The 23,855-nt window shown below is 63.1% G+C and overlaps 2 protein-coding genes across 3 annotated transcripts in view; one reads left to right on the top strand and one right to left on the bottom strand.

The window, feature by feature from the left end:
* KDM1A (lysine demethylase 1A) overlaps positions 1-14,265 on the top strand; it is a 39,353-nt gene extending 25,088 nt beyond the window's left edge. The window contains 14 exon segments of the mRNA XM_038757603.1: positions 232-313; positions 2,069-2,163; positions 5,906-5,917; positions 7,977-8,119; positions 8,394-8,484; positions 9,393-9,527; positions 9,898-9,971; positions 10,838-10,949; positions 11,472-11,604; positions 11,803-11,990; positions 12,100-12,214; positions 13,367-13,494; positions 13,597-13,743; positions 13,877-14,265. Of these exon segments, the coding sequence (XP_038613531.1) occupies positions 232-313; positions 2,069-2,163; positions 5,906-5,917; positions 7,977-8,119; positions 8,394-8,484; positions 9,393-9,527; positions 9,898-9,971; positions 10,838-10,949; positions 11,472-11,604; positions 11,803-11,990; positions 12,100-12,214; positions 13,367-13,494; positions 13,597-13,743; positions 13,877-14,062 (1,641 nt within the window). The 3' untranslated portion in view covers positions 14,063-14,265.
* A 114-nt stretch (positions 14,266-14,379) lies between these two features.
* Positions 14,380-23,855, bottom strand: part of LUZP1 (leucine zipper protein 1) — a 35,172-nt gene continuing 25,696 nt past the window's right edge. The window contains exons 3-5 of one of the 2 annotated variants that reach the window (XR_005454309.1): positions 20,006-23,128; positions 16,701-16,888; positions 14,380-15,859 (exon numbers count right to left, since the gene is read on the bottom strand). Coding sequence is in view for 1 of the 2 variants with exons in the window: in XM_038757602.1 (XP_038613530.1) it covers positions 16,787-16,888; positions 20,006-22,984 (3,081 nt within the window). In the remaining variant the exon portion in view is untranslated. Of the gene's footprint in view, positions 16,889-20,005; positions 23,129-23,855 lie in introns of both variants that reach the window. The other variant, XM_038757602.1, reaches the window with a different exon arrangement.

Raw genomic sequence — 23,855 nt, 5'->3', positions numbered from 1 at the left:
CAGTGGGGTGGGACGGCCGAGGGGGAGGACTGGTGATCCAGGGAGCGGAGGGCGTCGGGGGCAATTTGAGGGCCAGTTGTCTGGGGAGGGGGTGGGGGTCCTAGTACTCCGGGGAAAGGACAGTCCAGCTGGTGCTCGGCTCATGTCTGGCAGCCGGGCCGCCTCCGTGGGGCTGCCCCGGGCAGGCGGCGAGGAGAGACTGACGTTTCCTCTCTCAACTCCGGAAACCAGGATCGCGTCGGTGGGAGAGTTGCCACCTTTCGCAAAGGAAACTACGTCGCCGACCTGGGGGCCATGGTGGTCACTGGCCTCGGTGAGTCCTCGGGGCGGGGTGGGGCAGTTTGGGGGAGACGTGTGTGCGGACTTGGGGATCGCTGGGATGAATTGTACTTTCCAAGCGCTTAGTACTGTGCTGTGCACACAGAAAGCGCTCCATAAATACGATTGATTGAATGAATGAATGAACGATGGAAACACCAAGGACAGTTCTGAGGGTTGTCCCTTCAGTAAGACTCTCGTTTTGAAGGCAAATCTCCTGAGAAACCTTCCCTACGTCCACATTTCCTCTGCTCCCATTCCCTTCTGCATTGCTCTTCCACTTGGATTTGCTCCCTTTGTTCACCTCCCCTCACCCCCACAGTACTTCTATACATATTCATCATTTCTTTCTTTTTATTCACCTCCCTTCAGCCCCACAACACTTATGTATATATCTGCAATTTATTTATATTAGTGTCTGTCTCCCCCTCTAGATTGTAATCTCACTGTGGGGAGGGAATGTGTCCACCAATTCTACTATATTGTACTCTCCCAAGCTCTTAGTACAGTGCTCTGCACAGAGTAAGCGATCGTAAAAAAAAATGGATTGATTTAATCTATGTTGGGGAGGGGGAAGCTCCTACCTGGGAGGGCCGGTGATGATAGGTGGTTCTCAGACCAGTCTGGCCCTCTGCTGCACCACCATGATGGCTGGCCAGCAGAATCAATCAATCGTATTTATTGAGCGCTTACCGTGTGCAGAGCACTGTACTAAGCACTTGGGAAGTACAAGCTGGCAACATATAGAGACAGTCCCTACCCAACATTGGGCTCACAGTCTAGAAGGGGGAGACAGAGAACAAAACCAAACATACTTACAAAATAAAATAAATAGAATAGATAATAGAATAGCAGAAGGGAAGCAGTGTAGTCTAGTGGGTAGAGCCTGGGAGTCAGAAGGACCTGGGTTCTAATCCTCCTCCAGGAGGCCTTCCCAGACTGAGCCCCTTCCTTCCTCTCCCCCTCGTCCCCCTCTCCATCCCCCCCATCTTAATCTCCTTCCCTTCCCCACAGCACCTGTATATATGTATATATGTTTGTACATATTTATTACTCTATTTTACTTGTACATATCTATTCTATTTATTTTATTTTGTTAGTATGTTTGGTTCTGTTCTCTGTCTCCCCCTTTTAGACTGTGAGCCCACTGTTGGGTAGGGACTGTCTCTATATGTTGCCAATTTGTACTTCCCAAGCGCTTAGTCCAGTGATCTGCACATAGTAAGCGCTCAATAAATACGATTGATGATGATGATGATGAATCCTGGCTCTGCCGCTTGTCTGTTGTGTGACCTTGGGCAAGTCACTTCACTTCTCTGAGCCCTCGTTACCTCGTCTGTAAAATGGGGATTGAGACTGTGAGCCCCACATGGGACAGGGACTGCCCAACCCGACTTACTTGTATCCACCTTGGCGCTTAGTAGAGTGCCTGGCACATAGTAAGCACATAACAAATATTGTTTTAGAAAAAAAGGGGGGGTTGGAGGCCCAGATGGTGTGGACTCACCTCTCAGTGGATCCACCCATCTGGGCCTACCTGGGTTTATCTCACACCTCCCGTCAGCAGACCCGGGCAGCCGGTGAGCTTGAGCCCTTCCTTTCCCGAGCATCATCGTCATCATCATCAGTCGTATTTATTGAGCGCTTACTGTGTGCAGAGCACTGTACTAAGCGCTTGGGAAGTACAAATTGGCAGACCGGCCCTCGGCTCGTGGCCCGCGGCTCACGGCCCACGTTCCTCCTTTTCCAGGTGGGAACCCGATGGCTGTGGTGAGCAAGCAGGTGAACATGGAGCTGGCCAAGATTAAGCAGAAATGCCCCCTGTACGAGGCCAACGGGCAAGCTGTAAGTCTGACGTTGGCCCCGGGGGGGTCTTGGGAAAAATCACGGAGCCAGCCTTACCCTTGGTCTTGAGAGTGGGAGGGTTGGACTGGGTCACGCGTGGGCCCTATGCAGCGAGTCGCCGGGCCCGGAGAGCTTGGTGGGGTAATTAGACTTGCAGCACTCAGATTGGGCACTTCCTCTGCCCCGGGACTGGCCACTGGCTTCTGGGAGAGGCTGCTTTCACCCAGCTTGGAGGAATCCTGCCTGGACTAGGGCCCAGTGATGGCCATGCCAGCTGCCTTTGGCCAGAGTCGGACTTCCTCACCTGTTCTCCCTCTAAGGCCAAGCTCCCGTGTGGTGGCTGGCCCCGGGGGCACCTGCCTGCCTGGCCACTTGAACCCCCCGTCCCCCAGCTGAGAGGCAGGACTGTACTGCCCATTCGGATGGGTCGGGCCAGACTCTACAGCTTAGACTGTCCCCTGCCTCCCTCACGCACTTCCTGCTGGGGATCCCAGCCCCACGGGCCCCTGCCAGTCTCGTGGGAGCAGAAGCTTGGGTGAGGTCAGCAGGTGGCTCAGAATGCCCCTTCCACCTGCTCTTTTGGATGGGGCTGGTCCCTAGGGGGGCAGCCCTTGCCAGGAGAAACCACCCCCTAGAGTTGCACCCGCGCCGTGGGCCAGGACTGGCTGCAAGCTCAGCCGGAGCCAAACAGAGCTGGGGGAGGGGTCGCAGCCCGGACCGTTCACAGTTTCCCCTCTCTGGGCTTCAAGCCGCCCCTGACCTTCATTACCCTTCCAAGCTGAGGACACTGCCCACCAGTCAGTCTGTAGTGGGCCATCATCACTGTCAGGTTTCCTACAGGTGCTTGGCCCACACGTCCGCCCTCCTCCCTCTTCCCTTCTTCCCAGGCCCTCCTCCCTGCACCCTCTTCCCTGTGCCCTCCTCTCTCCACCCTGCTCCCTCATCTCGGCCCTTCTTCCTCTACTTCTCCCTCTGCCTTCCTCCTTCCTCTCTCCCTCCCGTCTCTCCTTCCCACCCCCACTGTCATCCTTTAATCATGCCTTGCCCAAGGAGAAGGGGCGAGAAGTGCTGGTTGGGAGTCTAGAGGGGGCAAACCCTGCCCCAGTGGGAAACAATTGGACAGGTGTGGCCTGGGTCCCTGGGTGGAGGCAGGGAGATGTCTAGATGATGTTTAGGGAGACTTTTCGGCCCTGGGATTGACTGAGCAGCCTGGAGCCCTTCAAAGAGGCCCTCTCTGGAGCTCTTTTGGTGAAAGGCAGTGGCCGAAGTAGGCAGGAAGTTGGCTTGTGAAGCTTGCCCCTGCTTCTTCCTCTTCCCGCCAGCCCCAAGGCTAGGGGCTGGAGTAGCAGCGGGGCCCCTCAGTGCCCACGGGGAGAGCGCCCCAGCCAAGCCAAACCTCGTGGGTGGCCCACGTGGGCTGGGGACCTCAGGGAAGCTGCGGGCCAAGCAGGTGGCTGTTTTTGGCCAAGCCCTGTTCCTCCCATCCCCTGGGCTCCGATGAACACCTGGGGGTTTCACGAGGCCCTGCTCGTACAGCCTGACGTCGCAGTAGCTTCCAGGAGATCTGAGGGCACCCTGGGCCCCGGGCTGGGGGGACTGGGTCGGGGACCCTCTCTAGACTTCCCAGCCCGAGGGCTTACCCGTGCCGCAGAGGTCGTGTCTGACGGGGGTTGCCCGCATCAGCTGGTGGGCACCAGCCGGTCTGCAGGTGATGGTGTCCGGCTGCGGTCAGCCTTGTCCCTTGTCTGCCGAAGAGCTCAGGGGAGCCCTGACACGCCGTGAGCGGGATCTAGCCCATTTCTGGTGTCCTTGGGGCAGCCCGGGGTCACGGAGGAGGAGAGTCAGCCCGGGATCTGGATGATTCTCCACCATTGTTGGAGACCCGACACCTGTCAGTGCCTCCCGTCTTCTGCCTGTGCCCCCCTTCCCCCCCGACGCCTCTGGTCTCCCGCCACCCAGCCCCACAGCACCTCAGACTCATTCATTCATTCAATCGTATTTATTGAGCGCTTACTGTGTGCAGAGCACTGTACTAAGCGCTAGACCCCTGTGGCTCGGTCCTGGGGTTCAGTTTGTAGAGGGGGAATCACCACGTCTGCTTCTAACCGCAGTCCAAAGCTGTGGCCACGTTGGGGCATCCCACCTCCAAACCCTAAACGTTGGAAGACTCCCGATTGCCCCGGTGGGCAGCACCCGTCAGCAGGTATGAATCCTGGGCACACCTGGCCCTCTCCCTCACCTGCCCATCCACCTCACCCCCTCCAGACCTCGGGGCCAGCCGCTTTCAGAGTCGGAGGCATTGACTGTGCAGCTCAGCCGGCTGAGGGTTGGGCACTGAACTGAGCGCTTGGGAACGTCCAACAGGAGCGAGTCACACGCCCGTGCCCTCGGAGTGCTTCCAGTTGGCTAGGATGAAATTCCAGCTAATACCAGGGACCCCTGTGCATTTGGTCAGACCTTCGGCATGTCCGGTCCTTGACTGCCCCAACCCTCAGCCCCTTCTCTGCAGGACTAGTGAAGGCCTGGGATTTGGGGGCTCAGGGCGGGCTGGAGGCCTCCTGTTTGATCTTGGCTCCCTCCCCCAGGCCAACACCATGGTTCATCCTGCCTCCGGTAGGCAGAGGAAGCCTATCCAGTTCCCCCTGCCCTGGGAGGGAACTGAGCTCTGAACCCACAGACCTCCCTCCGTCTCTCCTTTCCTCCTTATCCCCATTCCTCTCCTTCCTCTCCTTCCTTTCCTTCCTTTCCTTCCCTTCTTTCCCTTTCTTTCCTTCCCTTCCTTCCCTTCCTTCCCTCCCTCCCTCCCTCCCTCCCTCCCTTCCTTCCTTTCTTCCTTCCTTCCCTCCTTCCCTCCCTTCCACCCTCCCTCCTTCCTTTCTTCCTTCCTTTCTTCCTCCTTCCTTCTTCCCTTTCCCTCTCCTGTCCTCACCTGTGGCAAGGTTCCCCCAGATGATGGGCTGTGGGACATTGACCATTGGGCAAAGATCCTCCATCCTCCTCCCCTTGCGGCAGGGATTCTGAAAGCCCCCAGCCCAGCCAGGGCCACAGCCAAGGACCCCTCCCTGCTCTGTGCTCCTGCCCCAGACCCCAGGAGCAGGCAAGGGGGAGCACCCCAGGGCGAGGCAGCAAAGCGCGGGGGGAGTTTCCCGGGAGGGAGACCCGGTCTGTCAGTTCCCCAGATCAGGGGCCCGCGAGCAGATCTGTGGGGTGGGGGTGCCCATCGGGTCCCCGAGTTCCAGTGGTGGATCCCCAGAAGGTGCCAGGCATGGTGAGGTCCCAGCTACCTCTTCCCGTGCAGTGTGAGGATCAGGCTGGGCGCCGGGGTCCCGGGTGCTGCCGCTCTGCCCGCGGCCCTTCCCTCCCTCCGTGACCCGGCAGCCCGGTGCTGCCGTCTCTCCCAGCCCCCCTTAGCGATGGTCCCCTCCTCTTGGTGCTCCCCTTCCATCCAGCTCACTCGTTTCTGAGCGCCCTCCTCCCCCACCCCCCTCCCCCCGCCAGCGCTGCCCGGCTCGCCTCGTTCATCTGTGCCCGCTGCCGCCTTGTGCTTGGCACCTGGGCACACCTCTCCCCAGCTGGCAGCCCGCTTGTGGCACGTGTGTCATGCGTGTGGGACTGTGCGTGTGCTGTGCGAGGGGGTGCGTGGGCCTGACAGCCTGACTGCTGGGGTCCTGGCCAGCTGCCCCTGCCCTGGCTGTGCCCGGTATTGACAGTTTGTTTCTTTCTCTGCTGCCATGGTTAAAAGGACGCTGTCAAGGTATTTGCCTTAATCTTTCCCACCATTTTCCTCCCTGTCTGCCCAGCCATTAGTCGCTCGAGACTGCCGTTCCCCTCACAAGGTTCCCCTCCATCGTGCATCCACACTGCTGTGTCGTTGAAAGTGGCGTCTAAGGGTGGGGCGGTGGCCCCAGAGTCCTGCGCATGCCGGCGGGAGGGCGGGGGCGGGGTGGGGCGCAGGTGGGGGCGGGGGCGGGCAGCAGATCTCCCGGCCCGAGCCCACACGTGTTGGGGGAGAAAAACGCAGGGCGATTTGGTTTCCTCGACCTTGACAGCGTCCCTTTACATGTTTCTCTGCCCCGGCTCCCCCATGCTGTGAGCCCTTCCTGGCCTCTGCCTGGGCGTCCCCCGACGGTCCTTCCCTTCTTCCCTTCTCCCCCCTCCTATCCTTCCTCCTCTTTCACCCTCTTCGCCTCTCTACTCTTCCCACGGCTGGTGAGCCTGCGGCCTCCCCAGTTCTCCCTCTCCCCACCCCCTTCTCTCCTTTTCGCTCCTCCTCCCCTTTTCCCTCTTTCCTCTCTCATTGTCACTCCTCCCCTTTTCCCTCTTTCCTCTCTCCTTTTCACTCCTCCTCCCCTCTCCCCTTTTCCCTCCTCCCCCTTTTCCCTCCTTCCCCCCCACCCCCCCAACTGCTGGGATCCTGAGCCTGACCTCTGTCTGGGCCTCCCTGGACTGTCCCTCTCTTCCTCCTCCTCCTCCCTCCCTCTTGCTGGGAGCCTGTGTCTGGGACTGTCTCTGTCCCCTTCCCTTCCCCACCCTCCGCAGGCTAGTGCCTCCCTGCCCGCCACCCCCCTGCGCTCCAAACTGGGGTCTGCCCTGCCCTCAGCCTCCCGCTCCTCTGGCCGCAGGACTACTGCGGCATCGGCTGAGCCCCCTCCACCAGGTGCTGAGGCCGGGTTAAAGCCACCGATTGGGAATTGGCAGGAGGAGATGATTTTGCCGGGACACAGGTGGGCGCAGGCCCCAGAGAGGCTCGCTGAGATCGGCCTTTGGCTCCCACAGAGACTTTCTCTGTGAAAAAGGCTCCGCAAAGACTCTGGAAGGGATGCCCACGGCCCCCAGAGGAGGGTCCCAGTGAAATCGATCAGTCACTAGTAGCTATTGTGTTCGGAGCCCACTGTGTGCCGGGCTCCCCCCGTGTGTGAAACACTGTGCTGGGCGCCTTCTGGCTGCAGGGTTTCTCCTGGAGCCAGCGCAGTGTCCTGGGGACCTCCTGGAGCAGTGCACTGTACTGGGAGCCTCGTGACTGCTGAGCACTGTATTAGGCACTGGGAGGGGACCGCAGCGTTAGTAGATCCCTGCCCTCAGCAAACAATCTAGCAGGAGGCAAAAAGACAATAAAACGAAGTAGGGACAGGAAGGAGAAGGGAAGGCAGTTTGGGCCCAGATGCCACCTGCGGAAAACCTGGGGGCCTCCCGGAGTGGGTAGGGAGACCAGTGGGATCACGCCCTCTCCGGACCCGGGCCCACCCTGGCTGCCCTGGAGTTACTGGAATCACTCAGCTGTGCCCTGAGGAGTTGCTGGCAGCGATGGCCTCCGGAGATGGACGGACCCTGGCCCAGCCCCTACCCTGCCCAAAGCCATTCACTCTCAGGGAGACACAGGAAGGGGTCTCCAATCCCGTCCAGCTCCAGGCTCCCGTTGCCCGCTGGGGACCCAAGGGGGCTCGTAGGCACGGCCCCGGTGCGGGGAGGAGTGGATGGGGGAGAGCGAGGGGAAGACCTTATAGAGAAGGGGGTACCCCCATCTCCAGGCCCGTCCACTCACCGCCGGCTCAGGGCTGGCCCAGGGTCAGTAGCTCGCTCCTTGTGGCTGAGGGAGCCAGACTGGAGCCAGGGCCCGGGCCCCACCGGACTGCCACGCCGGCCCCGGCGCCATCCTCGCTGCCCTCTGGGGTCCCATGGGTGGGGGCAGAGGGACCCCTGCATTTCACACCCCTCACCGGCTGGCCCGGTCACAGCCCCCCCACCTCCTGGAAAAGCGAGAAGTCCTCCTCCCTCCCCCGCCGTGGCCCGAGCCGCTGCCGTCTGGGTTGCAGGTGCCGAAGGAGAAGGACGAGATGGTAGAGCAGGAGTTCAACCGGCTGCTGGAAGCCACGTCCTACCTCAGCCACCAGCTGGACTTCAACGTCCTCAACAACAAGCCCGTGTCCCTGGGCCAGGCCCTGGAGGTGGTCATACAGTAGGTCCTTCGCCTCTCTTCTCCCTGCCCGCCTTTCCGCCCTCTGCCCTCCCCGCTTTGCGCCTCCGGGGAGTCCGGTTTTGCTGGCGGGGGAGTCCGGTTTTGCTGGCGGAGGCGCCCGGCCCGGTTGGCCTGCGTGGGTGTATTTGCTGTTTCTGGGTCACGGGAGCCTGGGAGGTTAGCCAGTCCGCTCCCGGGCTCCCCGCAGGGGGCTGCCACTCGGCCTGCGGGAGGCCGGGTGGCACTGACGTGAGGCTCTCCCCCGCGGCTGTAGATTGCAGGAGAAGCACGTGAAAGACGAGCAGATCGAACATTGGAAGAAGATCGTGAAGACCCAGGAGGAGCTGAAAGAGCTGCTCAACAAGGTGAAACTGGGGCTCGAGCTGGCTGGCGGGCACGGGGTCCTATTCACTGTGCCCCTGCTTAGCGGGAAGCTTCAGGAGCTGGGCAGCATGGCGGCGACTGGTTAGACTGATGATGATGGTGTTCGTTAAATGCTTCCTAAGTGCCAAGCACTTTTCTAAGCCCCAGGGTAGATGCGGCTAATCAGGTTGTCCCACGTGGAGCTCCCAGTCATAATCCCCAGTTTGCAGATGAGGTAACTGAGGCCCAGAGAAGTGAAGTGACTTCGTCATCAACCATCATCAATTGTATTTATTGAGCGCTTACTGTGTGCAGAGCACTGGACTAAGCGCTTGGGAAGTCCAAGTTGGCAACATAGAGAGACAGTCCCTACCCAACGGTGGGCTCACAGTCTAAAAGGGGGAGACAGAGAACAAAACCAAACATACTAATAAATAGAATAGATATGTACAAGTAAAATAAATAGAGTAACAAATATGTACAAACATATGTACATATATACAGGTGCAGTGGGGAAGGGAAGGAGGTAAGATGGGGGGGATGGAGAGGGGGACGAGGGGGAGAGGAAGGAAGGGGCTCAGTGTGGGAAGGCCTCCTGGAGTAGGTGAGCTCTCAGTAGGGCCTTGAAGGGAGGAAGAGAGCTAGCTTGGCGGATGGGCAGAGGGAGGGCATTCCAGGCCTGGGGGATGGCCTGGACTTTCCTTGCCCAAAGTCACACAGCTGTTAAGTGGCAGAGCCGGGATTAGACCCCACGAGCTCTGACTGCCGAGTCCGGACTCTTTCCACTAAACCCCGCTGCTTCTCTAGACTGTGAGGTGGTGGGGTCAGGGCACAGAGGATGGCCAAGCAGTGAGGGGCGGGAGGTGGGACTGGGCGGGCAGTGAGGCGGCAGGGCCGGTGATTCCCACAGATGGTGAATCTGAAAGAGAAGATCAGGGAGCTCCACCAGCAGTACAAGGAGGCCTCGGAGGTGAAGCCCCCCCGCGACATCACGGCCGAGTTCCTGGTGAAGAGCAAACACCGGGACCTGACCGCCCTCTGCAAGGTAGGTGCCGGTGCCCACCCGCCCGCCCGGGGACCCGGGAGTCTGCGGGGGCAGGACGGAGGGGCCTCGGTGACAGGGTTTGCCCCGTCGGTCCCTCCGCTGCATCCCCTGCACTGCCCCAGCTCAGCCCGGCCGCGCTGAGGCGAATCCCATTCCGGGCCTCGACGTGTGGCACTGCCGCCCTTGCCCAGCCACCTCTCCCGACCCTGAGGCTCCATCCATGTCCCCCCCCGGGAGGCACCTCCCCGACTGCCCGAGGGCACCCGCTGGGGTTCCTGAGCCCCAGACATCCCAGCCGCTCCGGCACAGCCCCGATGTGCGGCTTGTCCCGTCTGCGGGTGGCATGTGCGGTTGGCCTGTCTCGGAGCAGGAGTACGACGAGCTGGCGGAGACCCAGGCCAAGCTGGAAGAGAAGCTCCAGGAACTGGAGGCCAACCCCCCAAGGTCAGCGCCGCCCTTGCACCCGCCGTGACGATTGCTGGGTACTTTACTAGGGGCTGAGCCCTCCCACCCGGCTGGCATCGCTGCCGGCACCTGCCCGCCCGGGAGACGGTCCTTCTGCTACTTGTTGTTTTTGGTTGTTCAGCAAGAAAATGAGCTACTTGGCTTTGGCACTAGCGTCACTTACTTTGCTTGCATTGTCGTCGTCCTTTTACTTTTCTATTTAATGGAATTTATTAAGTAAGTCTTGCTGTGCCCAGGCATTGTACTAAGCGCTGAGGTCAGGCTAATCAGGTTGGACGTAATCCACGTCCTGCGTGGCACTCACGGTCTCAGTTCCCATTGTACGGCTGCGAATGAGGCCCAGAGGAGTTAAGTGACTTGTCCGAGGTCACACAGCAGACAAGCGGTGGGCCCGGTATTAGAACCCAGGGCCTCTGACTCCCAAACCTGGGTTGTATCCCTCAGGCAATGCTACTTCCCCCATTCTTGGCATTGAAGGAGTTCTTGCCGGCCGGGTGTAAACTCTGATATTCCAGACAGCCCGCAGCCCACTGCTGTCACCGTCCGCGCTGAGACTTTTTTCAGAGTGACTCGTCACGAGAGCCCTGAAGGATTTCCACTCGTGACCTTATTTCTCCCCTCCTCCCCGGCCTTCGCGCCCGTCTGGGGACTCACTCGTGTCCCGGGACCACGCTGGCGGTAGATGCCGTTTGATTCGTTCCCCCCATTAGATGTTGGTGGCCAGGGATTGAGTCATCGGTGTTGCCACCCCAGCCAGGGTGCCAGGGTCAACGGGGGACGCGGGCGGTGGAGGGGAAGAGTGGTGGGGGGCAGGAGCCATGCCAACCTCCGCACTCGTCTTGCAGCGACGTGTACCTGTCATCGCGGGACCGACAGATCCTCGACTGGCACTTCGCCAACCTGGAGTTCGCCAACGCCACTCCCCTGTCAACGCTGTCGCTGAAGCACTGGGACCAGGTGAACCCCCGGGGGTGGGCCCGAAGGAAGGCTTTCTTCGGATCCTGGGGGCGCGTCCGGCTGGGGTTCGGTGGCGGCGCCCCACTTGTCTCTGGGGCACGGACCGGGCAAGGGGCTGGTTTCCTGCCTCTTCAAGCTCCTCGGAGGTTGGTAACCCTCCCCATCTGCAGGGGCGGGGTACTGGGGCAGTTTGTGCAGCCGTCTCCTACGAGGCCTGAGCATGGATCCCCTTCCCCGCCCCAGAACTGGGAACATACCGGTTTTCCAGGTTGACTCAGTGGGTTGCCCGGAAGCCGGAGTGGGTTGGGCGGAGGCTGGTCCGGGCTTCTTCCCGGCGGGTCAAGGCAAGGGTCAGCTCCCGGATGCTCGGCCCTCCTGCTACCGCGGCGGGGGTCGCCGTCTGTGGGACGGTCCCTCTTGGGGCCGGGAGGCGGGTGAACGGGCCCAGGCGGGTCTCGGACCGGAGGGGCGCCGGGCCTCGGTCCTCCCGTGACGGCTCCCGTGCGGAATCCGGTCTCCCAGGATGACGACTTCGAGTTCACCGGCAGCCACCTGACCGTGCGGAACGGCTACTCCTGCGTGCCGGTGGCCCTGGCCGAGGGGCTGGACATCAAGTTGAACACGGCCGTGCGGCAGGTCCGCTACACGGCTTCCGGTCAGTTCCCCTGCCGCGTGCCCGGGGCGCCGGCTGGCATCCTCGGGGAAGGGAGGGTGGTACCCGCCTCCCGGCTCCGCTCCTCTCGGCCCCAGGGCTGGCTCCCCGGGTGCGGCGGGCCGGAGGTCCGAGGCGTCCGGCCCCGCGCTCCTCAGCCGGTGCCTCCCCCCAAGCCCAGGCCCGCTCTCCTCCCCGCAGGATGCGAGGTCATCGCGGTCAACACGCGTTCCACCAGCCAGACCTTCATCTACAAGTGCGACGCGGTGCTGTGCACCCTGCCCCTGGGCGTGCTGAAGCAGCAGCCGCCGGCCGTGCAGTTTGTGCCGCCGCTGCCCGAGTGGAAGACCTCGGCCGTCCAGAGGATGGGCTTCGGGAACCTCAACAAGGTGGGGGCCCCGGCCGCTCATCGGGGTGGGGCGGGGCGGGGCGGGGCAGGGGGTGGGTCCCGGGGTGGCCCCACTGGAGCGGCCTGCGGCTCCGTCCCCTCCCTCCCAGGTGGTACTGTGCTTCGACCGCGTGTTCTGGGACCCCAGCGTCAATCTGTTCGGCCACGTGGGCAGCACCACGGCCAGCCGCGGGGAGCTCTTCCTCTTCTGGAACCTGTACAAAGGTAACCCTGTCCGGCCGCCCGGCCCCCACCTGGGCCCGCGCCCCCGGGGGTGGGCAGGTTGGGGGCCGTCAGCGAGGGGGGTGCGCGGAACAAGCGAGTGGAGGCTTGAGGCGGGCGGCGCTGAGGAGGAGGAGGAAAGCGTTGGGGAAGGCGGAAGATGAGGGAATGGGGCCCCCAACCATAAGCTCCCTTCCCCCCCCAACTCCCTCCGCCCTACCTCCTTCCCCTCCCCACAACACCGGTGTCTATTTGTACATATTTATTACTCCATTTATTTGAGAAGCAGCGTGGCTCAGTGGAAGGAGCCCACTGTTGGGTAGGGACTGTCTCTATATGTTGCCAGTTTGTACTTCCCAAGCGCTTAGTACAGTGCTCTGCACATAGCGCTCAATAAATACGATTGATGATGATGATGATGATGAAAGAGCCACTTAGACTGTGGCCTTTTAGACTTTAAAGACTTAAAGAGCCTTTTAGACTGTGAGCCCACTCTTTTAGACCGTGAGCCCACTATTGGGTAGGGACTGTCTCTAGATGTTGCCAACTTGGACCTCCCAAGCGCTTAGTACAGTGCTCTGCACACAGTAAGCGCTCAATAAATACGGTTGATGATGATGAAAGAGCCCAGGCTTTGGAGTCAGAGGTCAGGGGTTCAAATCCCGGCTCTGCCAATTGTCAGCTGGGTGACTTTGGGCAAGTCACTTCTCTGGGCCTCAGTTCCCTCATCTGTAAAATGGGGATTGTGAGCCCCGCCGTGGGACAACCTGATCACCTTGTAACCTCCCCAGCACTTAGAACAGTGCTTTACACATAGTAAGCGCTTAATAAATGCCATCATTATTATTATTATTATTTCCCGCATGCCCCGGGTGCCTTCCCTTCTGCTCTCCCACCTTCCCCCCGAACCCCCAGACCCATTTAGGGGGATCCCCGCCTGCTCCCCCAATAAGTTTGGACCTCACCCGCCTCTCCGGACGGCCCTCCGACACTGCCCTTGGGAGCCGCCGGGGCCAGGGGAAGGGGTGAGGCCGGACCCACGGCTGTCGCCCCCGGGCTCCCGCCGGACGTGAACCAGAGCGGGGCAGGAGTGAAGTGGCCACCCTGCCTGTCCGACGGCGGGGAGGTGCAGGCGGCTCCGGTTTCTTCCCGCAGCACCGATCCTCCTGGCCTTGGTGGCGGGGGAAGCCGCGGGCATCATGGAGAACATCAGCGACGATGTCATCGTCGGTCGCTGCCTGGCCATCCTCAAGGGCATTTTTGGCAGCAGCGCCGTGCCCCAGGTGACGTGCGGCGGCCGGAGGGGTCCGGGTGGGGTGGCGGGGTGGGCGGCGCTCCCTCCTCCGACGGCCCGGCGCGACCTCCGGCCGCCTCCCTCCTCGCAGCCCAAGGAGACGGTGGTGTCGCGCTGGCGGGCCGACCCCTGGGCCCGGGGATCCTACTCCTACGTGGCCGCGGGCTCCTCGGGGAACGACTACGACCTGATGGCCCAGCCCATCACACCGGGCCCCGCCATCCCCGGGGCCCCCCAGGTGAGAGCCTGTCCCCCTTCCCCCCCACCGCGGATGCTGGGGATGTTGAGGGCAGGTTGGGGGGAGGCGGCAGTGTGCTGAGCGCTCTGGGCTTCCACCCCAGCTTCTCATGCTCCTTCCGCCTCCCCCCCAGCCTATCCCCCGCCTGTTCTTCGCTGGCGAGCACACGATCCGTAACTACCCGGCCACCGTGCACGGGGCGTTGCTGAGTGGGCTGAGGGAGGCCGGCCGCATCGCCGACCAGTTCCTCGGCGCCATGTACACCCTCCCGCGCCAGCAGTCGGCCGGGGCCCCCGCCCAGCAGTCTCCCAGCCTGTGAGCGCGGCTGGCATGGGGCGGAAATGTCCCCCCACGGGGGGCCCAGGTGGGCAGCCGGACGGCCGGGGACAGCTGCGGGGGGAGAGGGGGCGGGCCCGGCCCCGCTCGGCTTCCCCGGGGTCAGCGGAAGGAGTCGCGACGGTCGGTGTTGTTTGGTGTGATGATGTTTTTTACGCTTGGGAAAGTAAAGGTTCCTACAAAAGACTGGACCTGTTTCCGTGCCCCAGAGCGGGGTCGAGCGGGCCTCCCGGCACCTCCTCCGCTGCCTGTCCACGTTACGCCGCCACCACCCCCCACGCTCACACACGACACAGCCCGTACAAATTAGAGCGCTTTATTGGTTACATACTGTGTGTGCCGTCGAGCAGGTCAGCACCAGGGCCGGAGGGGACATGCAGACGTCTGGGTTTCACCTCAACATGCGGCCACGGCCCCCCTCGCGGCCTGGTCCGAGTCCAGCTCGCCCCCGCCCCCGGCCTCCTGGCGATGTGCGGGGAGGGAGGGAGGGTCGGTGGGCCCGTGGGTCAGAGCCTCTCCGGCCGTCCGCTTCTTGCCCCGGCGGAGTCGCGGCCGCCAGTGGCCGGGGGCCGGAGCGGGAGAGCCAGTTGCCCCTTCCCGCCCACCAGCCTTTTAACAATACAAAAAAATATATTTTATTCTTTTAAAAATACATTCCATACAGTTCGGGCACGGCGCTGCCCGGCGAGGGGCCCCACGCCAGCCCGGGGGCAGGGAAGCGGCGACCCTCCGGCCCATCCTCATCCTCTCCCCGGCAGAGCAGCCATGCCATTTGGTCACTTTCTCACTCCCCGGGGATGGAGGATTCGGGCCCAGGGTCCCTGCTGTAGCCATCTCCGCTTCCCCCGGCCCCAACCGTCCCCTCCCCTGTGGGCCAAGAGGGCGGGTGAGGAGGGTGGGGGGCAGCGCCACAGTTCCTCCTCCGGCACCTCCCTCAGCCAGAGCGGGACCCAAACATCACTCATCTTAACTTTGAAATTTCCGGCTCCCCCGGGGCAGGCCCGCATCCGGATCCGAGCCAGGCCCCGCGGAGAAGGTGAGTGTTTAAAAGAAAAAGCGGCAGCCCGCTCTCTGAGTGTGCAAGGTAGGAGAGGCGGAGCCACCCCAAGCCCTCCTCCGCCCTCCGATCGGGCCCGATGAGGGAAGCGGGGCAGGAGGGCAGCACCCGTGGGCTCCGGCCCCGGGGTAGGCCGCGACTTGGCGGTGTCGGGTCGGGGGCGAGGTCACCCCACACCGGCCTCTCCAACTTCACCTGCCGTAGTGGTGGCGGTGGCAGCAGCAGTCTCTCCTGGGAGAGTCTGGGGCCCTGAGGGGCCCCTGAGGTGCCAGGTGAAAGGCAGGGGGAGGTTGCATGGTGACGGGGAGTGGAGGAAAGAGAGGGAGAAGGTGGGTCAGCTCCCGGCCAGGGGGATCCCCGGGGGTGTGGGAGAGCACAAGGGGCTTTGAACTAGCAGAACAAGAGGTGGGGAGGGCATTTGGGACGAGGCCCCCAGGTAGATGGGTTGCAGGGGCAAGCCTGCCCCTGAGTAAGAGAAACAAGCACGTGCCCGGTGCCACGGCAGCTCCCAGTGCCACTCTGGGTGACGGGAAGGGACGCAGGAGGGGCAGGGCGGGGAACCAGAGCGGCCCAGCCGGCGGGCCGGCCACGGCGGCCGGGACAGCTCGGGCAGGGCGGAGTTGGGCTAGACCAACAGGCGGTAGCTGCAGGAGCAGGAGGGAAGCGGGGCTGGGGGAGAGGAGGGGGCGGCTGGGAGATGAGCCAAGCGGAGCGGGAACAGGCCTGCAAGACAGACAACAGCCACGTTTGGGTCGGGACAGGACTGGGGGTGGGGAGCCGGGCGGCGGAGGGGGAGCCCTGTCCGCTCTCTGGGCTGGCACACAGGTCAACCTGCCTACTCTCTCCGCTATCGGCAAGTTCGACCCAAGGCCCGGATCTTTGTCCTCCTCGTCATCAAGGGTTTGGCAGCGGGCCCTACAAGGTGACTACCACGGGTAGGGCACCAAGCTGTGCCCGACGGGAGCGGAGCAGCGAAACGGGTCCGAGGGGAACCGCCGCGGAATTCTTCCCCCGAGGGGGTAGGGGTGGCATTCACGCAGCGACATTTGGCTGGGGGACTCCCACAGAACTGGGCGCAGGATGGGGGTAAGGGTCGGTCCCTGCCCTCACGGAGCTGATGGGCAGACGCAAGCCACCCGGCAAACGGGTTCAAATATGGAAGCAGAGATGCCCGTGGCAAAAGCCAACGTCACCAACTCCCTAAATGAGCCTGTCAAAAACGACGCATGGGCACATACGCAAACAAGGGGAAGGAGCTGGGAGAAGGCAGGTAGCCATCCCGGCGTGCCCAGGCCCCCAGAACAACTGGCCCTCGCAGCTGAGTAACGGCCGCCTGGACCAGTCCCTCTCTAGATGGGTGTCCCAGCCCCCCCAGACACGTCTCACCCCTCCGGTCGAGGCTGTCCCAGGTCTAGGGACGGAGTAGCTGTGGGGGCACAACGGACGGAAGGCCGAGCCTCCTCCGTACCCCGGCCCTGGCCCTGGGCAGCCCTAGGTCGGGGTCGGGGGGAACCTGGGGGAAGGGAGGCTGGGCCGGAGCGTGGGATGGAGCGGAGTGTCTCACCCCCGTCGGCTCAGTTGTCTTCGGGCCGACGCCTGGGTGGCCGTGCTCGCTCCTGGGCCCGCCCGGCCACGGGCTCCGGTGCTGGCTCACAGTTGTTGCAGGACGGCTTCTGGGGGGGGGGGCTCCGGGCGCTCCGCAGAGCGGTGCCTCCTCCGCCGGGGCCCGGGGGGTCCGTCTCCGCCTTCCTCCTGTGCCAACGGGACCAGAAGAGGAAGCTGTTAAGGACCGGGAGGAGAGCCAGGCATGGGTGATCCCCTTCCGGGCACCGGTGAGCCGGTCCACACTGGTTTCCCTTCATCATCATCATCATCATCAATCGTATTTATTGAGCGCTTACTATGTGCAGAGCACTGTACTAAGCGCTTGGGAAGTACAAATTGGCAACATATAGAGACGGTCCCTACCCAACAGTGGGCTCACAGTCTAAAAGGGGGAGACAGAGAACAAAACCAAACATACTAACAAAATAAAATAAATAGGATAGATATGTACAAGTAAAATAGAGTAATAAATATGTACAAACATATACATATATACAGGTGCAGTGGGGAAGGGAAGGAGGTAAGATGGGGGGGGATGGAGAGGGGGACGAGGGGGAGAGGAAGGAAGGGGCTCAGTCTGGGAAGGCCTCCTGGAGGAGGTGAGCTCTCAGCAGGGCCTTGAAGGGAGGAAGAGAGCTAGCTTGGCGGATGGGCAGAGGGAGGGCATTCCAGGCCCGGGGGAGGACGTGGGTCGGGGGTCGATGGCGGGACAGGCGAGAACGAGGTACAGTGAGGAGATTAGCGGCGGAGGAGCGGAGGGTGCGGGCTGGGCTGGAGAAGGAGAGAAGGGAGGTGAGGTAGGAGGGGGAGAGGGGATGGATGGACAGCCTTGAAGCCCAGGGTGAGGAGTTTCTGCCTGATGCGCAGATTGATTGGTAGCCACTGGAGATTTTTGAGGATTCCCTTGAAGCGGGCTTCAGCTTAGAACCGGAGTCGGCCCGGTTGCGTCTCCGTTGGGCCGCGGAAGGAACCGGCCCCACCCCGCCACAGCTGCGGGGCTGAGCCCTGGCCTGCCGAGACCGCTCCCGGACAGCAGTCAGCTCCCCATCCTCCAGGGCCGGCTGGTGCCACGGGCCTCTCGGGCCCAAGCTAGAGGAGCCTTTGGTTTCCCCGACGCTGACTGAGTCCTGGTCCCACCCGCTGCAGGGCTCGGCCCTGTCCATCCCTCTGCTCGTCGGCGGGAACGCTCGGAGACTCGGCCCCGGCAGCCGGGAAACTGACGCTCCATCACCCAGGCCCGAGTGGACCGAACCCCGCTACTCAGGGGCCGCCGGGAGGCCTGGCGGAGCAAGCAAGGCTCCGCCAGCTGGCACCGGAGGCGGGCTCAGCCTTGCCAGGCTAAAGCGTGGCTCCGGGTCTACCCACTGGGCCTCACCAGCCCTCAGCCAGAGGTCAGGCCACCGTTGCTAGGGCTGCAGCTGTCCTGGGCCCGTCCCACCCCCGGCCGAATCGGACCTCGGGGGTCACGGATGGGAAGGGAGCAGCCACTGGGAAGAACAGACGGGACAGGGATCGGGCCTGAACGGATGATCTTGTACCCGCCGCGGCGCTTGGCCCAGAGTAAGCACTTAACAAATCCTACAATCCTCATCACCCCGCGCCGGATCACGGGGGGCAGAAAGACACAGGTGAAGGGAAGCCCGTAAAAGTGAGAACACACTAGACCTCCAGCCCTAAGCAGCAGTGGCAGTGACTGAAGTCCGGCGGAAAACGGGGAGGGGAAGAGGGCCCCGGGCAGGGAGTCCGGGGACCAGGGTTCTAATCCCCTTTCTGCCCCTGCCCTGCTGGGTGATGCTTTTTTTTTTTTTTTTAACGGTGCCCGTTAAGCGCTTACTATGTGTCAAAACTGCTCTATGCGCTGGGATAGATACAAGCGCATCTGTTTGGACACAGTCCCTATCCCGCATGGGACTCACGGTCTAAGAGGGAGGCTAGGAGAACTGAGGCGCGGGAAAGTTAAGTGACTTGCCCAAGGTCACGAAGCTAGCGTTTGTCAGAGCCGGGATTAAAACTCAGGTCCTCTGCCAGGCCCGTGCTCTTTCCACTTGGCCACGCTGTTTCTCCTGGGGTAAGTTGCTCACCCTCTCGGGGTCTCGGTGTACAGCCACAACTGTAAAATGGGGCCGAGATTCCCCCCTCTCCCTGCCTCAGACTGAGCCCCAGTGCTTAGCACAATTGATAAGTGCTTGGCAGACACTGTTATTGAGCGGAAAAGGCACAGGAGAGGACACTACTGAGAGCTCAACTCCTCCAGGAGGCCTTCCCAGACTGAGCCCCTTCCTTCCTCTCCCCCTCGTCCCCCTCTCCATCCCCCCATCTTACCTCCTTCCCTTCCTCACAGCACCTGTCTATATGTATATATGTTTGTACATATTTATTACTCTATTTTACTTGTCCATATCTATTCTATTTATTTTATTTTGTTAGTATGTTTGGTTTTGTTCTCTGTCTCCCCCTTTTCGACTGTGCCCACTGTTGGGTAGGGACTGTCTCTATATGTTGCCAACTTGGACTTCCCAAGCACTTAGTACAGTGCTCTGCACACAGTAAGCGCTCAATAAATACGATTGATTGATTGACACAGCGGATTTCCGATTAGGCTGACGCTACTGACCGGAATTGGCCCCGGGGCATAGCCCCTGTGAACTGACCTCGTATCTACCCCGGCACTTGGAACAGTGCTCGGCACACGGTAGGCGCTTAACAAATACTACAATTACAATTATTATTATCGTTTGCTTCCGCCGAGGGGATCTCGACCCACTGAATCTCCTGTGGGACTCTCCCATCCTCCCCGCAGCCCCCAACTCCAGCCATAGGAAGGGTGCGGGGGCAAAGGCAGAGGTTGGGCGGATAAGAGAAGCAGCGTGGCTCAGTGGAAAGAGCCCGGGCTTTGGAGTCGGAGGTCGTGGGTTCAAATTCCGGCTCCGCCAATTGTCAGCTGTGTGACTTTGGGCACGTCACAACTTCTCTGTGCCTCAGTTCCCTCATCTGTAAAATGGGGATTAAGACCGTGAGCCCCACATGGGACAACCTGATCACCCTGTGTCCCCCCCCAGCGCTTAGAACAGTGCTTTGCACATAGTAAGCGCTTAAATACCCACTGTTGGGTAGGGACTGTCTCTATATGTTGCCAATTTGTACTTCCCAAGCGCTTAGTACAGTGCTCTGCACATAGTAAGCGCTCAATAAATACGATTGATGATGATGACGATGATACCATCATTATTATTATTATGAGACGCGGGCACGGAGAGAGCTCACCGTTGCTGGTGGGCGACTCCAGGCAGCCACAGGGGTGCCGTCCGAGATCCCGGGGCGGCCGGATGGCAGCTCGGACGCCGTGAGGCTGCTGTGGGCCCCGCGCGGGGAGACCTCGAGGGCGTCCCAGGGGCCGTCGGGCCCGGCCCGCTCCAGGTCGAAGCCGTCCGTGGTCGCCCGCTGGGCTCCCGGGGAGGCGACGTCCCACTTGGACTTCCAGGCGCTCCTGACGGTCACGTGGCGGCCGCCGTCAGCCGGGCCGCCTTCCGGGGGCGGCTGGTGGCTCTTCCACCGGATGGTCTCCGCGGGGGGCTGGCCGCCTCCGCCCTCGGGAGCCGAGTCGGAAGGCCTGAGGGTGAAACTGCTCCGGGAGACGACGGTTTCGGGCCTGGGGCGCGGGGAGGCGTCGCCGGGCCTCTCGGCCTCGGCCAGCTGCAGCGTGAGGTCCGTCTTGTGGATGGAGATCTCCACGGGGGCGTGGACGTGGCCAGCGGCGGCGGCGGAGGGCGGCTCGGCCGGGGCCACGCGGATGTTGCTGGTGGACGTGTGCCGTTCCCGGGGGCCTTCGCCGCCGCCGCCGTCGGACGGGTAGATGGTTATGCTGCTGGTCACCTTGCCGGCCCCGGGCCTCGGCCCGACCCGTGGCTTCTCGAGGGGCCCGTCGGCCACGCCGCCGCCGCCGCCGCCGCCCATCACCTCCTTGACGTCTTTCTCCACGATGACGGGCTGTATGTGGCCCCGGGACCACAGAGCCTCGCGTGGGCTGTAGGGCCTCCGGGCCTTACCGGGGGCGTCGGGACCCTCTGGAGGGCCAGAGGGGACCCTGGCGGGCCTGGCCACCACAGGCTCCGCCTCGGGGTCCCGGTCGCCGTCGGGCAGGGCGGCGGCCCGCGCGGCCCCGCGGGACCGTCCCGGGGCCCGGGCGCCGGGCTTTTTCGTGTCAGATTCGGGAGTGACCGTGGTGGTCACCAACGTGGCCGTGACCAGCAGCGCCGTGTCCTCCTCGGCGTCAGGTTTCTCCCGACTGCCCGGCCTGCTGACCCTGCAGCGCAGTGTCTGGTGCGGGCAACTGCCGCCTCCGCCGTCCGCTCCGGTCGCTGGGGACGGCCCTCCCGCCTCCCTCCCGGGAGGGGGACAGTCCGGGGGCTCACCTTCCTGGCCCCGGGGGTTCGGGGGCGCCCCGGGGTCGGCCTCGGGGCCGTGGCCGGGCCGCCTGCCCTTGGGCGCCGGGCCTTCGGAGAGCGGCCCCCCGGTCGGGGCCGGCGCCCCGGGGGCCGGGGAGCCGCCTCTGCTGCCCCCGAGCTCCAGGGCCGGGCCGGGGGCGGCTCGATGGGCCGGGAGGCTCCTAGGCAGCGGGGGCTCGGGGGACGGGCCCAGCGCCTCCACCCGGGTGGCCCGAACGGCCCTGGGGACGGCATCTGCCGCGGCCACCCTGCCGGGCCTCTCCTCGGGCACAAGATCGCCGAATACCCGCGCGGCCTTCTCCGCCCGCCCCTTGAGGCCACCCTCGGGCCCCGGCCTGGCCGGGCCGCGCCAGGCCCTGTGCTCATGGGCGGCCGGTGGGTAGCGGCTGAGTACGGGTGGCTGCTCTCGGGCCTTCTTCCCCTGGCCCTGGGCCGGGGCGGGCGGACAGGGGCCCGGCCCCGGCCGCTCCTCGGCCCTCCCGGGGTCCGGGCCCTTGGCGGCCCTGCGTCCGGTGGCACCGGGGCCGGGGCGGGCGCCTTGCGAAGGGGGCGGTTCGGCGTGCGGGGCCGGTTCGGCGTGCGGGGCCGGCTCCTTGGGGCGCGGCCTCTCCCGCCTGGGCTGCGGGGAGAGCTCCAGGGCCTTGGCCCTGGGGGGCGGGGGCTCGGCGGCCGGGCCCCGTCCCTTGGCGCGCTCGGGCCTCCCTCGGCCGGCCGGGGAGGGGTCGTCGTCGCCACCGCCGCCCGCCTCCCCGTTCTCCAGCTCCCTCCGGTTCTGCACCTGCAGCTTGATCTCCTCCAGCTGGCCGGCCAGGAGCCTGTTGCGGTTCTGCTCGCTGAGGAAGCTGTCGTGGAGGTCGTTGTTCTTGGTCCTCATCTTCTTCAGCTCCTCCTCCAGGGCCTCGTAGCGCTTGAGCTGCGCCGTCAGCCTCTCCACCTCCTGGCGCAGGGCCTGGACCTTGTTGTCCTCCTGGTTGCGGTTCTTGTCGTTCTCCGCCTGGTTCCTGGTCTCGTTCTCCACCTGCTTGAGGTAGTCGGCCAGGGCGCCCTTCCTCCGGGCCTCCTTGGCCGGGGGCGTGAGGCCGTCCTCGATCCTCAGCTCGCCCCTCTCCCGGAGGCCGGCGGCGATCCTGTGCTTCAGCTCCAGCTTCCGGGTGAGCTCCTCGATCCGCCGCGCGTGCTCCTTCTCCCTCTCGCTGAAGAGGCGGCGCTCGCTGACGAAGCCCAGGGTCAGGGCCTTGAGCCGGTCCAGCTCGGCGGCCAGGCTGCGCTCGGTCCGGCCCAGCCGGTCCTCCGAGGCCTCCAGCTCCCTGACTCGGAGGCGCAGGGCCTCCAGCTCCGCGGTGATCTTCTTGGTCAGGTTGCGCTCCTCGTGCAGGCTCAGGCACAGCTGGGTGCAGTCGTTCTTGCTGCGGCCGAAGGCCTCCTCCAGCTTCTCCAGCTGGGCCATGCGCCGCTGCAGGCGCTCCATCTCGCTGCGCAGCCCGCGGCTCTGGCCCTCCTCCTCCTCCAGCTTGGCCCGGAGCAGCTGGCACAGGCCCTCGGCCCTCTGCAGCTCCTCGTCCTTGCCCTCGATCCTCAGCACCCTCTTGCGCAGGGCCTCCACCTCGGCCAGCAGGCCCGAGTTGCTGCCCTCCGCCTGGGTCACCTTGTCCTGCAGCTCCAGCAGCTCCTCCTCCGCCTTCTGCAGGTTCTTGGTGGCCTCCTCCAACTCGTCCAGGCGGCGCCCCAGGCTCTGCACCTTGAAGCGCAGGTGGCGGCTGGTGGCCGCGTCCTTGTACCCCGACGCCACCTCGGCCATCTCGGCCCCGGGCGGCTCTGGGCTCCTGCCCCTCCTCCTCCTCCTCCTCCGCAGTCTGGCTCGGCGGGGATGGGCTTAGGCCGCCCTCTTCCCCCGCGGGGCCGCTATTCTGGGTCGCTCTGGGGGCCAGAGACGGTTGTCCACCTGCAGGGACAGACAGGGAAGGAGGGGACAGGGCTGGTTAGAACGTGGCTGCTGGACATTTCCTCCCCACCCTCCTCCTCCTCCTCCGTCACAGGAGACCTCCGCCCTCTCCCAACTTGCCTCTTGACCCTCACGGCCCTGGCGGACACCGGCCCTGCCATCTCCCGGCCCCAGGCTCCTCCCCCCGGGGCCCGGCCAGTGTGACCGCGGAGGGGCCGGGCCGCCCCTCCCCGTTCAGACCGTTGGCCCGGTGGTTGGGGGCTTCCTAGCCCTGAGCACTGCTGAGAGCTCACCTCCTCCAGGAGGCCTTCCCAGACTAAGCCCCTTCCTTCCTCTCCCCCTTGTCCCCCTCTCCATCCCCCCCATCTTACCTCCTTCCCTTCCCCACAGCACCTGTATATATGTATATATGTTTGTACATATTTTTTACTCTATTTATTTATTTATTTTATTTGTACATATCTATTCTATTTATTTTATTTTATTAGTATGTTTGGTTTTGTTCTCTTGTCTCCCCCTTTTAGACTGTGAGCCCACTGTTGGGTAGGGACCGTCTCTATATGTTGCCAATTTGTACTTCCCAAGCGCTTAGTACAGTGCTCTGCACATAGTAAGCTCTCAATAAATACGATTGATTGATTGATTGAGCACACCGGATGTGAAGGTGTGGGGGCCTCCTGGCCCCCTGTGTCACCGAGCCCCAGTTTCCCTGGAATGCTTGTACAGC

The sequence above is a fragment of the Tachyglossus aculeatus genome, chromosome 16 (assembly GCF_015852505.1).
Source record: "Tachyglossus aculeatus isolate mTacAcu1 chromosome 16, mTacAcu1.pri, whole genome shotgun sequence".
Lineage (NCBI taxonomy): Eukaryota > Metazoa > Chordata > Mammalia > Monotremata > Tachyglossidae > Tachyglossus > Tachyglossus aculeatus.
The sequence above is the reverse complement of the archived record's forward strand: the minus strand, read 5'-3'. Positions and strand labels throughout refer to the sequence as shown.